Source organism: Psittacula echo (genome assembly GCF_963264785.1).
Source record: "Psittacula echo genome assembly, chromosome: 9".
Lineage (NCBI taxonomy): Eukaryota > Metazoa > Chordata > Aves > Psittaciformes > Psittacidae > Psittacula > Psittacula echo.
Genome location: NC_137745.1, coordinates 15,551,741 through 15,568,146, shown reverse-complemented (window position 1 = coordinate 15,568,146; position 16,406 = coordinate 15,551,741). Strand labels below are relative to the sequence as shown.

The window sequence follows — 16,406 nt, the reverse complement described above, 5'->3', positions numbered from 1 at the left end:
ATGGTGACTCAGGAATAGCGCAGTTGAAGCCTCTATGATCCTTTGCTCTTTACCCTTCGATGACATTGCGTATTCAAGTGGGCACATTCAGATATGCAACTGACAACGCACTTTGTGATGAATATACCACTTATTTACAGAGCGCTAAATGTACTTAACAGCTTTATATGCCCTATTCTGATAACTTCTAGTGTCTGAAACTAGAAGTCATAGCTCTGTGTATTCCTCACATCCATAAGGATTGTTCTAACATCCCAAGCACATTACATGGTTGCTCTGCCTACTGCACATGTATTACGTCCCATGGGACTAAATGGGGATACGTTGGATTTTCCCCTGAAACTACTCTAGTGTTTTTTAAGAAAAGTAAATTTTTATTTTTTTTTTACTTTGTAAAATAAATATTCCCAGATTTTCCCCCGTTATTGCCAAAAATATAAGCCACACACAGTTCTGGGATGGATGCAGAGAGGGTTTCCAGGCACTTCTCTTTGCAACCTTTATATTTTTTTCTTTATTTATTTTCCTTCCCCCTGCCTTTTCTTTTTTTTCTCTTTTTTCTTTTTTTTTTAAAGAAGATGACAACTTGTTGGACTCTATAAATAAATTGGAGATAGTCCTGTAGGAAGGGAGAGGGGCCTGCACCCCTTGCTGGCAGGTAGCTGCAGTTCCTCCCACCTCGTCCGTCCCCTATTTGCACACAAATTGGTCCACAATCTCTGTGCACAATTTGCATTTCACATAGCAGCACCAGTGGAACTTGCAGTGGCAGCGCTCTCGCTGCACCGTCTTGAACTGGTCATACCCCCGGCCGCAGCACATGAGTTCACAGCCGTCCATGCCCTCCGAAGTCTTATTGCAAAGGCGGCCCTGGGTGCCCAGGGACCCAGTGCTCTCATTGCGCACACAGTAGTCAGGGCTGGGATCGATGTAGACCAGGTCGTGGATGGTGGGTGCATTGAAGCGGCTGTTCACTTGCACCAGCTTGCCCCGGCTGTTGAGTTTCATGGCAGCAGCACTATCATATTTCTCCTTCAGGGCATCGCCTACCTTGCGGAAATCAGCAAGCTGCAGCCAACAGGTCTTCAGGCTACAGGAACCAGAGACACCGTGGCACTTGCAGGCCACGTCAGCCAGGTTGTACACAGTCTGGAGAAGCCAGAGAGAGAAAGCAAAAACAATGATGAAAGATTAGCATGGCTGTGAATGCATTTATTCCCCTCATTTCCTTCCCTCTGTCACATTTCCTCTTGCCCCTCCACAATATTCACCCTAGCACCCTCTTCCCTCCTGCAATATGCTGGGAAGGAAGCACGAGAGAGCCAACATGCGTGCACCTCCCGCACCCTGTTAGCTAGGAGGAGGAGAGGAGTGCTCTCACCATCCTCTCCCCACCACAGAGACAGCAGCCGCAGCACACAGCGCCCAGACAGCAGCGTCAGGCTGCAGTCAAGTTTGAGGAATTCAGTCTCACGCCAGCGAAGGATTTTGCTGTTTCATTGAGAAATGTAAAACATCCCTTTATTTTCTGAGTTACTCTCTCTATTGATCTCCGCTTAAGGCTGCAATTAGGGAAAGAGTTAAGATTCCTCTTGCTTCTGGCTCGGCTGCAGCTGATTGTCTACTCTTGGCTCAGCATCCTCCTCCTATCCCAAATACTGCTCTGCAAAAGAGACTTCATCCAAGAAGAAACCCCCAAACACCTATGGGTGGGAGACAGAGCTACATAGCAATATCCTCTTTACAAAGCTTTGGCAGGGAAATATCAGTCACTTGCCCTGTACAAATAGAAATAAAAGCGAGTGTTGACACTGCCCCAAAAATCCTGGGGTCTGACACATTAGATGATACTGTAGACAACTTCCACCCATCAGTTACAGAGTATCAATGCTGCCAAATGGCACTGCAAAGATGAAGCTGAGGAAGGAAAAAACCGCTCCAGCCTCCATATGCAACTGTGAAAGTGTCATTTTTCTTCTTGCTAATAGTAAATTGGCCTGTCCATTGCTTTCAGATACCCTCCTCTCACATTTAAATACTATTAATTTTCAATTATCTTTCATCCTTCTTCACCTTAGAACACAAGTGTAAAGTCTCCAGCCTACTATTTCTGGCACTTCAAGCTCCAGGAAAATAATGATTTTGGCTCTTCATGTTCAGACTATTAAAAAAAAAGTTTACACCCATTCATTTAAGGTATTTTCAAGATTAAAGAAACCATAAAGACATGTTTAACCACAGAAGACCGTGTTTTCTAATAGTATGGAGGAGCTTTTCACATCCTTTTAAAGCAAGGATGAAAAAAAACCTCAGAACAATTCTGTGGCACAATTCCAGCCTGGGAAGGCCAGTGTGTCCCTCTTCCCTCCAACGCATACTGCCCTGGTTGGAAATACAAACTAATGAAATGCTGCTCAGAGAATCCACAGTGAGAGGGAACTTTCAATGAAACAGTAAAGAGGGAAACACAACACACTCTGGTCCCAATCCTCTCCCATGGGGAAGGCAACTGGGCTGTCAGACAACACAAATTCATGTACTCCCCATCCACCTACACCCTGTATTTGCTGTTTTCTTGGTTTACGCATTGAAATGGACACAAGGCTTGGTGGCCATTTATGGCCCAGCACTGCCCCATGCCCTGCCGAGGCACATCTTCCCGTGAAAGGAGGGATGGGGGCAGAGGGAGCTGCTATTTCACAGCCACTTACTCTTCTCCCAGCCTCATTGTTGTGCAGGTTCATCATGATGCGGGCGCTCTCGTAGGAGCCTCTCTGGTAAACCCTCTCGCGCTCCCGGGCATCAACAAACTCCTTGGCGAAGCGGTATCCGTATTCGATGTTATCCCCGCAGCCGCCCCAAAGCCAGTCCCGGGGCAAGTCCTTGGGCCTTGCCGCTCGGCTGCAGCCACAGGAGGAGAGCTCACCCTCCCGGCAGGCACGGCTCATGGCGTTGACCACCCCAGCTGCGCTCACCGCATAGGTGAACGCCGTCTCCCGGCTGCCTGCACAGAAAGACAGTGGTGTTAGGGAAGAGCCCACCGCTCACTCCCTGCCTGCTGATGAGCCACCAAAATTCATCTGCCTATTGAAAGGTAGAGTAACCCTGAACCATGTTCCTCAAAAGGTCTAAAAAACCCAAGTGAAACCAATCCACCACAGCACACAAGGTGTTTGTGAAGAGCAGGAGTCGCTTCTCATTCATGGTTGGATGACGGAGCAGGGAGGAAGGAGGTGAATTGGGTCTGCAGCACAATGCCAGCCAGGCAGAAGCAACCGTGCCTGCGTGTGAGGGGCAGAAAGGGAAACAGACTCTGTCTTTCAGAAAAAAAGAGATGTTAAATACAACTTTTAAAAGTTTGGTTCTTAAATTACTACTTCTCAAACACGATTTATGCACTTCACCCACTTGTTCCAATTTATTTAAAGTTATAGCATTTTACAAACCCTCCTGGTATCAAAGGAAATGCATAGCAGAAGAACACGTAACTTTCCACACTATGCATAAGCCAGACACTTCTGTAGGAGGCTATTTAAAACTAACAACAACCTGTGCTGCTTAGTATCCCCCATTCTAGCACATGTGAATATGGCAAGTGAGTCCATGGGCAATCATCTTTACAAATTACAGGGAAGGAAAAAACCTTGGCACAAGGCAGCCTTGAAGGTTTTCTCCTGCATCTGGTGTCCTTAAATGGAAATTGAAAACCTCGAGTTTCAAACTTTCAGAAGAAAAAGTTACAATACCCACAGCATAAGACATGGCCACATACCACCCTCTTGACAGAATCTAATCCCACCTTTATTCAGAGCCCAACTTCCCCTATTGCTTTTCCAAGGGCACTACAAGTTCTGACCACAACTAGAAAAGCTTTCAAAGAAGCGAAAAAACAAAACACAAAACTTGCACCAGAGAGCTCACTTAAAGTTTGTTTTTCTTCTTAAGATACAGCATCCCACTGGGTCTTTTCCAAGATTCCCAGAATGATGGAGAACAGACTACATATTTCTTTTTTTAAATGTATACGAGTTAAGCTTTATTCCTAATCTTTAGTCCAATCAATAGATCAAGCTAGTTTTTAATCTTGATTTTACAAGATTTTTCTTAGGGAACAGCACGGGCCCTTATAAAATTTGGTTGCATTTTGGACATGTCACATCTATTTAAGGAGCAACATTTCGAGGCAGAAACTCTTTGTACATGACCTACCATAACAGGTTAAATATGAACAGGAACTTTTGAGCACTTTTGGAACACAAATAATTTGTAGTCTGGTCCATACTCAACATCAAGATGACACCATGCTCAGAGCAGCTTTGTTAATGTAACAGCTGTCATCTGCTGGATTAATTGTAGTAATAGATGCTGGGTTTCAACGGGTAAAATCAGAAGTCTTATGTTGATCCTTCGATCAGATTTAAGGAAGATGAGAAGCACTTTGGTCCTTTACTTACAATGGTCTATCCTCACAGACACCTGCTCATGGAAGTACTTAACATGAATTATGGGTATAAAGGGTTACATGAATAGCCTTTTCATTTAAAAAAGTTTTGGCTTTATACAGTGACTTATGCTTTGCATTCACTGCAAACTGTAGCAGGGGGAACCTCATACAGATTTTAATGCTCCCATTTGCTCTGTAACACACATTTTTGGATTAAATTCTTAAGCAAAATTTCCACTAGATTGAGAGGAAAGAAACATGGTCTGCTTCAGACCGCAGGACTCGCTTCTTCCGCTCTGTTTTATTCTTTTTCGTGTTTAGTTAGCTCATGCTTTTACATGGTTAACTACACCATTTATTGCAGGATTTGAACTCATAAAACTGACTTTTTTTGGACTAGTTTTCATTATTATCCTTGAGCATACTTTAAAGAACCTACTCTAAGTGGGAAGGAGAAGGAAAGGCTGGGGTACAGAACAGGTAGTTGCCCCTCCAAGTTTCCTCCTTGAACATTTAGGCAAACTATAAAATAGCATCAGCTGCTGAAGTAGATTTCAAGCCCCCACAGCTTGCAAGCCAACACAGCCTCAAGTCATCGACCCCAGGAACACATTAAGAGTGATGGTTCCACATGGATGAGTTACTCTGATTTTTGTTTTAAATCTTTAGGCACAACTGTGCTTTCCTTCACTGTCAAACATATCTGTCTTTTCCCACAGTCCAACATTTCTCTCTATTGTAGCCATGGCAAGGAAACACACATTCCAAACACACTCGAGTCCCCTCTCTCCCATATATATAAAACATTGAAATGGAACTGTTCAGTATACACACACTGTAAGAAGCCACCCACAGAGCAAGGACCTGCCCTTTACACTTGATATGTGTAAGTCTGCAAGAACAGAACAGTTTTTTTATAGATATACCTGAACATAAGATACAAAATGCTCTTTGTCTTGTATTTTAAAAGCATTCAACATCAGGCAGCAGGCACGAATAAACTGGACCCCAACTATACTGAGCTGCTGGGGGAGGATCCAGTTATTTTATTATATGTTAGCACTTAGGTATTTGCAAAGCCTAAGCGCAGCCAGCCCTGGGCTGGCCCCAAAGCCAGGAGATGGCACAAGGCAGGGAAGGCAGCAAGGACCATGGCCTGCCCTGGGCACCAGCAGTAAAGTAAAGCAGCAGAGAACAAAAGCCCTAGAATTTTGCAGTTCAATAAGCCACAGAGCAAGTTTCTAAACCCAATGCTAGGTTTATTTGTACAGCTTTAGCTAACTTTGCAGGATAAATCCTGGAAGAAAGATTGTCCATTTATACACTGGGGTAATTACTGTGCTGTCAGTCAGTGCCTGGCCTAGGTTCTCCTGTGCACAGTCAGTGACAACGCCTCCTTAACTCAGATGACAAAATACTCCTAAGCTACATGCATTCAGAACCTGACCACCATCTTCTCACTTCAGCAAGAGTAAGGAGTATCTGTCAGTCCCTGACAAGCCAGAGTACGCAGGCTGAAGTAAAACTAAATCAGGCTCTAGAAGTACCCATTTCTCCTTCGACTCAGAGGAAGAGCAACTGGTCATTACCGAAGGTCAGCGTGAAATAATACAACTGTTACCCACAACACCTTTCTTGTTCTTAGTGAATACACTCTTTAGGCTCTTTAACTGTTGAATATGGCCATTAACCTTGCTTCCATCTGCAATTAGAGTAAGTGCCTTAATTACATGATGAATTGCTGTGTAGACATCGGCTAATACAGTCATATTCAGCAGAAGGGCGCAGCAAAGTTAATCAACTTGAAAGAAACCACCTTTAAATAGATCTGTCATGCTTGGGAAGGGCAGAAACTTCTGTTCCAGAGACAGACACCACAAATTGCGAGCCCAGTCCTGTACCTTTCTTCACACCAACAGTTCCTTTAAGCTAATTTTCACTTGCTTGGATAATAAATAAGGACTAAAGGATGAAGGCCTAAATGTTAAAAAGATTGGTTTTCTGACATTTGTTGGATTATGAGAACAGAAAGGCGTACAGAAAAAGCTTTCTTTCATGTCTCATGTGCTTTTAGACTTTCGCTCGGGTAGGGTAAAAAAAACAAACTCTATGAGGGGGGTTAATACTGTGCTTGTAAAAATCTTAGGGAAGGTTGTTTATCTGAAATCAGCTGTTCCAATTAGGCACTTTTATGCAATAGATATTTTTCCATTTATCTATCTACAAATAAAAACTTCTTTTAACAAAAATTGAGACCAAATGTGAATTGATGTATTCCTTCAACCTTAACCGGAGTTAGCCCATTTACAGATAAACCTAACTTGAGTCTGATTTTAAAACTTTATTTTGTTAAAGCAGGACAGAAAAACATGGATATAAAAGCTTTACCTCTCAAACTAAAAAGCACTGCTGAGTTTCTCAGTGTATTGATTACTACATAAAAAATCGTAACTTTCAACCATAAACATAGGCGTTTCCTAGTTGCTTAAACACAATCAGGAATCTGATTGGGAAAGTCAGGGGAAGGTTTCACTATGGACCTAGTTCAACAGCACTGGTTAAAATTTTGCCAAGGACTTTAAAATACGATGCGACAGGAAAGGCAGGCAATACATGAGCACTGGAAAAGCACATTTCAAAGAGTATCTGATAGGGAAGGAGTTGGGTGCCCATCAAATTGTGGTAAGATGTTGAACAGGAATCTGTCTCTCTTACCAGCGATGTGATTACATTAAAGGCAAGTTACAAAGACAATCACACATTTTGTCCTGCTAGGACTGCTTTCATAAAAACTACCCTGCTAACATTATGTTAACGTAAACCTACCTTTCTCAAAAAAGAAAAAAAGCTACCAAATCTGCTATCAAAAAAAAACAAGAAGAAATTGCTTATAAACACTAACAGAGGGCACAGCAATTTTCAGTTAACCTCCAGACCAAGAGCAATTTATCATGCAGCCGCTAATTTTGCAACTAGACATGGACATCTTTAATTTTACAAGACACTGCTGCTTTTCGTTCTTTTAGGTTGCCTTCATTTTGTCTGTTTTCTAAAAGGAGAGTTCAGAGATGCATTTTCCTTTCTCCTTTATTCCCATATGCAAATATATATTCTTACTTTGTCTTCCAAGATACATGGCTGGACAGTGGTGGGCAATCACCTCCAGCTAAAAATAATTCAACTCCTTTGCCAACTTTTAAAAACACTTGATTGTATACAGTACTCAGTAAGAAACCTGGCAAGAGATCCAAGTGCAATGCAGCATGTACCATACATATCCTTAGACAAGAGTTTAATCATAAAGATGTTGCTTCCTACCTATCTGCATGACTCTGCCAAAAACAGAGTTGTTGTCCACAGTGCTGCAATTCCATCTTCTATGTCTGAACTGATACTGGCACTCCTTAATGCCCGTCTTTGCACCCTCTCCAATGAACTGCATATGGTCCTGATACAATTGGCAGAGTTTCTTCTGTCCTTGGGAAAGCCCTGCTAGCTGGCTACACAGTGGCTGGGCTCCTATTATATATACCTCTGACATCTGAACAGGGTTCATGGGGTTCATAGGGTTCATCCCTAAAGACCTGCATAAAGAAAGATTTGGATTAATAAAGAGAAGATTCAAAAATGAAGTAAAAAAAAAAAAAAGTCTATATATCCCAAACAGAACTACATCTTACACGAGTATACAACTCCTGGTTTTGCTAACAAGTGAGAAAAACCAAAACAAAAGAAAAAGCATACTTATATATGAAACTTTTGTTTAAAAGACAGTTCAGAAGTTATTAGTTCCCAGCCATGTGGTTATCACAATACATCAGAGACTGAAGTAAGAACAGACTCGGAAGACTTGCATCTAGACAGTTCTTCACCAACTTAAAAGGACGTAGTAAAAATAACAGTTCCCAACAACTGCAAGGTCAGAAAAATAAATAAAACAAAACCAAAAAAAGCCCCCCCAAACCCCAAGTTCTTTTAACATGCCTTTTAGATTTAAGTTTGGATTTTTCAATCTGTTCTACTATAAAGAATCAGGGAAACCTTTAACAAGCCAGAAGTTTCAAACTTGCTACAGACTACTCCTAGCTTCTTCCGAACCACACAAAAACACAGAGACAAGTATATTCACTGTAAACAAAAATCAACTTTGTTTTCTTTGTTCTTAAAGTGCTCTTCACATCACATATTTCAATTTAAAAGTGACCATTAATCCAAAAATGATAATTTGAAGCAGCAGAGAAACACCCATTTAAAGAACTCCCAACATCGTACACCATACAGAAATAGATAATTTGCCAAAGCAGAAATTTAAATGTATTTCTTTGTAACAAAATACACTTATAAACATTGATGTTACAGGAAAGTTCAAACTGAAAATTTAACAAAAGTTTTTACTACCCTAACTATTCTGTGATTCTATGCTTGTAAATCAGCATTCTTGCTTATATATGCAAAATTTCTAATCTAAGGGAGTCAAGATGACTCTTAAGAGAGGCAGTTCTAGTCATTTAAGGATGATCAAATCCACAGAGAATCTACTGTACAACTTTCTAAAAACTGAATTTTACAACATGAGATGTTGAACATTTACAACTATGACAGAGACCCGTTCATTTTACTACACAATGTATTACAACTAGAACATTACTCCCCTGCTGTCTCGTTCATGTGGTACTCCCTCTGAAATGAAGTACATACATAATAAGTAAATAGATATTTAATCAAGCAAATCTTCACACCCCCTTTCAAAATCAAGTCGACACAAGATGCTTACCACCAAGAGCTGGCTTCTATTACAACCTGGGTAAAAGAAGAGAAAATGGCCAGAGCCACTACGAGGTACTGAGAAGCCATTGTACTGCCAACTGTCCCCAAAGCACCTCCTTGGATTAATACTGCAGTGGATTTCTAGAGGGGGGAGAGAAAGGATCAGACTGTTTATTGCTTCTCATACTATTTTCGAGCATTCAAGTTTAAACAACGGAAGTACCCGTGCCCCTTTTAACGTGACTCTGACTCGCCTGCACTTCTCCCCGCCGATGCTCTGGAGCCAGGCGCACGTCGCGGCTCCCGCTCCACCGGGCAGAACCCACCCCCAACCCCGACACCGCCTTCCCGGGGCGGCCACAGCACCGATCCGCGCCCGCCTGTCCCGAGGCCCCGCTGCTCCCCGCCAACGGCCGAACGGGACGAGGCCACTGCTCCGGACACGGGAGACCCCGCTCCCCCCCCCAGCCATCCCCCCTACCCGGGGCTATACGCGACCCGCGGGCCATGGGAAGGGCATTACCCCATCGCTCCCCGCTCTGGAGCCAGCACCGTCGACACGAAACGCTCCGGGCCAGCTAAAGGTGCCTTCGGGTTGGCAGAGTGAGCTCGAGAGAACGGGGGAGATGCCGGTGCCAAGAGGGGTCGGTACCGCAGGGGGCTCCGGGGGGGGTCCGCCGGCTCCTGCACGGTCGTCGCCCTCCCCCTCTGCCCCCTAAAGCATCTCGCTGCAGCCGCCTGCTCTCCGCGATCACCGAGGCAGCCCCGAGCTCCGCGCTGGCGCCGCGGCGACAGCCCCGACGGCAGCCCCCGGGCCCGGTACCGGCCCGGGGAGGTATCAGGAGCTACAAGGGCCGGCTCCGCGTCCAGACCCGACCCCTGCAAGAACCAGGCTGCTGCCTTGGAAGTCAAATGCTTCCCCCGACAGGTCCCGCGATCACCGCCTGCGTCCTCACACGGGACTCTAACGCGTTAACCAGTGCCATTCACTGTTTTTTATTTCCCCTCCCCTCGGAAGGAGGGAAAAAAAAAAAAAAAAAACAAAAACGTTTCGACACTTGGGGGCTCCCTATTCATTCTCAAAAAGTCCTCACTGCTGAATTGAAGGTGCTCTTAATTCTAATTTATTTCTGTTTGCGAAGGGTCGGGAGTAGAGGCCGATCGCAGCGCCGCGACGGCGAGCAGGGCTGACACGGAACCTGTCGGGATACACGCGGAGAAGCTGCAGTCACTCAGACGGGGGCTCCTGCCACTGCCGGGGAGAAGCCTCCACTCGCCCCTGGCCGCTTCCTGGGCGTCCAACACCTCCTGCACGGGGGAGTCCCCAAGTCCTCGTTGCTGGGGTCGTGAGTAGAGCCGGTCTGCCACAGCAGAACGATCCCGTCCGCTATCGACGGGAGCAATCTCGGCAAAGGTGCGAAAGCAGAGGGCATATTTAGCTAGGGACGAGGCAAAGCAAGGTGTGCGAGGAGCTCGCTGAGGCACCAAAAGCCAACGTTCTGAGGCTTTTCTTTCATCTGTTAATTCTTAAAAATAATAACAACAATAATAAAGAAACGTTGCGGAACTGCCCGAGCCCTGAAGAGGCTGGACACACTGGTGGCCAAGAGGGACACCAACAGATGTGCAGCCGCCAAGCTGCCCCGGCGCGGCGGGTGACCGGGACTCGCCGGGCGCGGATTAAGCCGGTGGCCGGGGCACGACGGGGAGGGCAGCGGTGCCCCCGCTGCAAGACCCGGACGGCGGGGACAAAGCCCCCCTGCTCCGTTCAAAGGGCCCGGGCGTCCCCCTGGGACTGGCAGTCGCCAGCGCTGCATCCGGCCCGAGCCACGGTCCTGCAGACGCCGGGGAGCTGTGCCGCACAGCTCCCAACAGGGGGCGGCCTCGGCCGCCGCAGCGCCGGGAAGCGGCGGGGACGGGGCGGCTGCTGCCCCTCCGACGGCACCTCCCGCCCCTCATCACCTTTGTTATCGCCCTCCTCGTCCTCCTGCCACGGCGCTGCGTGGCGGGGCGGGAGGAGGCACCTGCGGATGGGGGCCCAGCCCCTCCAGCCCTTCCCTTCTCCACGCAGCAGCTGACAGGCTGCCATCACAAACAAAACAAAACTATAAAAAACACACACACACACAAAAAACCCAACAACCAAAAAAAACCTCTCGCCGGCAGCATTGGCTATCAGGAGTGTAAGGCACTGTTTTCAACTTTGTAGGGCCGCGGAGATTGTTTTTTGGTATTTAATGCACCCCATGCGGAGCCCGCGCTCTTTGCTGAGATGAAAAGGGAGGCTTTTACAGATCCTGCAGCCGCGGGATCGCCTATGATCCTGTTTTACACAGAGTGTCTGGAAAGCCTGCGAAAGCATCTGGTTTTCTAGAAGCACTACCTGCGGGAAGGCGGCATCCAGAGCCCCGGCTCCGGGGGGCTGTAAACAGCGGCGGCCTCCGCGGGCGGCTGCTCGGCTCCGCGGGAAACCCCCCGGCCGGCCCCGGCTTCCCGCTGTGGCTTTACATCCATCTGGGACAGGCGGAGCCCAGGTTTCACGTTTGCAGAGAAAGGCACCCGCTGGGTCCCCCAGCCCAGCTCTCTCCCACCAGAGAGACATCAGGGGAGTCCCGGGGGCGCCAGGGCGCACCTCCGTCCTTCCCTCCACGCCAGCCCCGGTGGGGGAAGAGCCTCGCTCCTCGGCCCAGCTGAACTCTCTGTGACCCGCCGAGCGCAACCGACTTAGCATACAATTGCCAATTAAAAACAAACAAACAAACAACGAAAAGCCAACAGCCTTTCCAACATGGAGTCTTCGCAGCGCCAAGGGGGACCCCGAGGACTGCGCTCCTCCGCGCTGACCCAGGCGGGACCCTCTGCAGACGCAGAGTGATAATCTCCAGAAATTTAGAATAAAATTAAAAAGGATGGGGGGGGGGGGGATCTGACTCCAGGTCCTCTGCTGGCCCCCAGCCAGCTCTCCTTAAAGGTACAGGCCACCATTAGTGCCGACGCCGACCTCCTCCATAGCGATCCTCCTCGGGAAAGTTTGGGAAGTTTGGAAAGTCGTCTTTAAACTCGCGTGAGGAGCCGCTGCCAGAAAGATGCACCGGGGCGCGGCGCGCACAGCGAGCCCAGCAAGTGTCCCTGCAGCGGGCAGCCTCTCTTCGGGGAACCGGGGGGGGGGGTGGGGGGTGGGGGGTGTCGCAAAGAGCAGGGAAAAAGGAAATAAAGGGATTTTTTTCCAAGCGGGGAGCAGCGCTCTCCGCGGTGGGTGAGAGCGGAGAGGTGGGAGCACCCAGCGGCAGTTCGGGGAGGAGAGGGCGGATCGGGACCAGCGACCCGCGCAGGGCCGCGCCCCGCGGAGGTGCAGCCCACCCTGCGCGCCCGCGGCAATAGCGCCCAGTAGCGCTGAGCACCGCCGCCCTGGGCGGACTCACCTCCATAGCAGCGGGATCACCGAGCGAGAGCAGCCAAGTAATCCAAGTAGAGCAGGAGGGGAAAGGGCGAGGCTAAAATAAAATCCTGGATCGCAGGAGCCGAGCGGTATCCTCCCGGGCAGCGGGCGGCGGCGGCTGCCGGGGGAGCGCGGGGGCCCGTGGGGCTGTCTGGGGGCGGCGGGCGAGCGGTCGCTCTGTCCGGCGCAGGCTGAGCGTGTCCGACTGCGGAGCGGGGCACCAGTGTAGCCTTCTTTCCAAGGTCCATCAGCAATCACAGTAATTAGGGCTTTCCACCACCAGAAGAAGGAGGCGGAAAAAAAAAAACCAAAACAACAACAAAAAAAAAGGGAAAAAAAAAAAAAAGCCAACCCAAGGCACGCACACAGCGCCCGTGGGCGTGATTGTGCGGAAGCAAATAAAAATCTTCGCAAGCGGCAGCGAAAGCGCCGCGGGCGACGATCTGTCCCACCAGCCCAGGTGGTGCCGCCGCGGGGCTCCCCGCGCTCCCACTCGGCTCCCGGCAGCGCTCGGACCTCCTGCGCGGCCTCTCCGCGGCTGGGCGCGGGGGACGAGAGGAGCCGAGCGGGCGCAGGGCTCTCCCCCTGCACGTCCCCCTTCACTTGCCTACAGGCTGGGCGGCGCGGAGCCGGGCGTCCACGGCTGCAGAGCCATCCTGGGGCTGGCTCCCTCCATTTTACACAGAGAAGAGAAAGCCCAACAGAAAAAGAAGTTTCTGCACAACCGGGCAAGGGGGAGGGGGGGCCTTGTGCACGCGTGTGTCTGTCTTACGGGGCGACTGATCCTGCAAGGCGAGTAGGGGCAGGGGGAGGGGAGAAGTCCGGGGCTTCAGGAGCTGCAGCTCCCCCAATCCATCGCTGGTGAAGGCGCCCAGCGCCGAAGAGCAAGTTACGCGCGGGACAGCGAGCCGGAGTAGACGGCGTCGCACCGCAGCGGACCCGTCCTCCTCGGAGCTCTGCCCCTGCCTGCTGCAGCCGGCCCGGCTCCCCCCGTGCCTCTCCTTCGCTCCTCTTCACCGCTGCTTAAAACTGTTAGCGAAAGAAAAAAAAAAAAAGGAAAGAAAAAGGGAAAAAAAAATTGCAGAACCAACTGCAGCTGAAAAACTTTCTCCGCAGCGCATGCGCCCGGAGCCGACCTATTGCAGACTGGGCTGGATTTTAAAGCTGTACGGCAGCGAGCGGGACCCCGGTGTAGTCCTGTGGCTGATGGAGGGCGGACAGGCTGCGCGGCCGCTGCGCGTTCCCTGGGACCGGGACCGCGCCCGCGCCGGTGGAGCCCCGTAAAGCTGGGCCCGTCTGGGTTTCCAAGCCCGGTCTGATACGCCGTGAACACAAGCTCTTCCCGCAGCGCGGTGCCCACCCCGAGCGGCGGGATGCGTGCAGGGCTGTGCGCCCGCCCCGCACCCCCGGCACCCTGGCTGTGTCCTGGGGCGGGAACACACACACACACGGAAATCGGCCCCCGAGCGCTCCGCCTCGCATACATGTGCGCGCAGTGTGCGGCGCACATGGCCGGGCCGAGGGGGCGCGCCGATATTCCTGGCGGGTGGCTCGTTTGACAAGTCCCGTCCGTGGCCAGCTCAGAGATGCGGGAGGCAGCTGTGTGCGCCGCTCCCCAAGCTTCGGGAGACGAGCGGCTCAGCCGGTCGTGTCCCTCATTCTCCAGCATTTTTTTTTTTTTTTTTTTTCCTCGCTGTAAATTTAGCAAGTTGTTGACAAAACTGTTTGGGTTACATCATATAAGACCCAATGAGAGCTACAGCCGAGGACAGCTTCGCGGACCCTTTGTACTTCAGAGTGTTTTGCCGCTCTGCAGCCCCCAGCCAAAGGGGTTTTATTGCATTTCTCACATCTCGCATGCACCCAAGTGCAGGAAATGGGAGCGTTCCCCCAGCCAGGCCATAACTCCGCATTATTTCGTTTGTACCCGCCTGCGACTGCAAGTCCGGGGGGATGCAAGGGAGGGGGCACGTTATCAAAGCCGCCCTGGGAAATCCAAACAGGCTGCGAGTGCAGCTCCACTATCAATAAATGCATTCACTCCTTCCAAATCATTCCAGTGCAAATAAAATCCCTTCAGGAGCCCAACGGGGGGAAAGGCACATTTCAGCCGGCCTGAGCCCGCTGCCACTGGTAGCGCCCCGACGGTCGGTCCCCGCCAGGTAAGCGCAGATCTCCCGGCATCAGCGATCGCCGCATGTTCCCACCCCGACCGCCGAGCCACCTTTCCCACTCTGCCTGGCGCCCCGCTCCCCGCCAGGCCCGCCGCCGCACCGGGAGGGAGCCGCGCTGGAGCGGGCACCGGCTCTGGGAGCCGCGGGGCTGGCAGCTGAGGCCGCGGATAGGGAGCGGGGCGGTGTTGGAGCGGTGCGCTCCACTGCCTAACGCAGAGGTAGGGGCGGCTGGAGTCCCCCGGGACCCTGCCCGGTACCCCCGCTGACACCTGCCCTCCCGTACGGGGCCCGGGGCCGCAGCATCGCTACCCGCATGTTTATTTACTCCTTAATATCCGAGGAGCTTTTCCATTAGGCATTCTCCCAGCCTGGGCTGCGGATCACTCCCCGGGACGGCTGGTGAGGAATTTATAAATTAGGTGTAGCACCAGGTCCTGGGAGGGGGGAGAGGAATAAAGGGGTTGTTCGTTTCTTTTAGGAAGACCAACCTTAGTTTTATGCCTAGTAAATAATATTTTATTGCCTTTGGTTTACTGTGGCATTTCAATTATCCCCTTTAGGAGTCTGCAAACTGCTTGGGTTAAAGGTCATTTCTCAAATCACTAGAATAAGTAAAGAATAGCAGAAAACTGTAAAAAGGGGAGGAGCTGCGCAGTAAACCAGGAAAGATCGCCTGAAATAAACTAATAAAGAGCCCCGAGCTGTTTACCTCTCGCATTGGTATTCCCGAATGATGTTTATCATCATGTAATTGCATAATGTCATCGGGCACAGGAAAACGCCCCGCTTAGGTAAGATCAATATAGGCAGGCGAGCAGGCAGGGCTGCGAGCAGAGCTTGGCAAGAGGCAAAGCCAACCCAGATCATTCGCCTAGCCGGGATTCCTAGTCGTTGCTTTTAGAAAGAAAACTGAACAGGGAATTTATAAATCACGGGCAAATTTTCAAGCTGTGGCTCATAGAAGTGGAAATAAAGGGCAGAAATCCAAACATCCTGCAAGGCTTTAAGAATTTTAATTTCTCCTCGCTATTTAAAACAGCTGGGTGAAGCTGGAGGGGGCAGGAGGGAGAAGTAGTGACAATGTTACAGGCATTTGTGCTGCCCAAGCTTTTGTTTTCCAGGTTTGCTGGCGATGGAGCTCTTCAGTTAACCGGACAGTTGGTCTGGTGTGCTGTACTGCCGACGTCGAAGTGAACTTTGGAGGCAAAAAATAAGTGCTCAGAGTGATATAATAGGAAATGCAAAAATACTGTTGCATGTCCAAACTGCAGAACTCTGTGCAGCAACACTGCAGGGTTTTAGAGATGAAGGTCTGCTATGGCTCTTCAATTCTCTGCAAGACAGAAATAATTTTTGGTCTTTTAGATGGGTTCCTGGCATTTTTCTGCAGAGTAATGCATTTTAACAAAGGGGTGGTCACATCTACATATCACACACATGTGTTCATTTTAACATGTAGTGCTGTGTGATTTCTGTCATTACACCTTGGCCAATGGTATATATGCAGTCAGAGGCTGATAGGCAGTTTTTCATCATGAAGAATCTGTTTGGGAAGCAGAACTTTTGAGAGAAGAAGGTATTT

General features: G+C 49.5%; 1 protein-coding gene across 2 annotated transcripts; it reads right to left on the bottom strand.

Moving 5' to 3' along the window:
- Positions 1 to 261: 261 nt before the first annotated feature.
- On the bottom strand, positions 262 to 9,313 carry WNT5A (Wnt family member 5A). 2 transcript variants are annotated; one of them, XM_080625683.1, is made up of 4 exons: positions 9,219 to 9,313; positions 7,763 to 8,028; positions 2,708 to 3,004; positions 262 to 1,178 (listed from the first exon to the last, which is right to left on the bottom strand). In XM_080625683.1, exons 1-4 carry the CDS (start codon positions 9,296 to 9,298, stop codon positions 691 to 693), a joined length of 1,131 nt encoding a protein of 376 aa, XP_080481809.1. In that variant the 5' UTR covers positions 9,299 to 9,313; the 3' UTR covers positions 262 to 690. The 2 variants fall into 2 exon arrangements, with proteins under 2 accessions (XP_080481809.1, XP_080481810.1); XM_080625684.1 differs by having other exon boundaries at positions 262 to 1,149; positions 2,712 to 3,004.
- Positions 9,314 to 16,406: the final 7,093 nt, after the last annotated feature.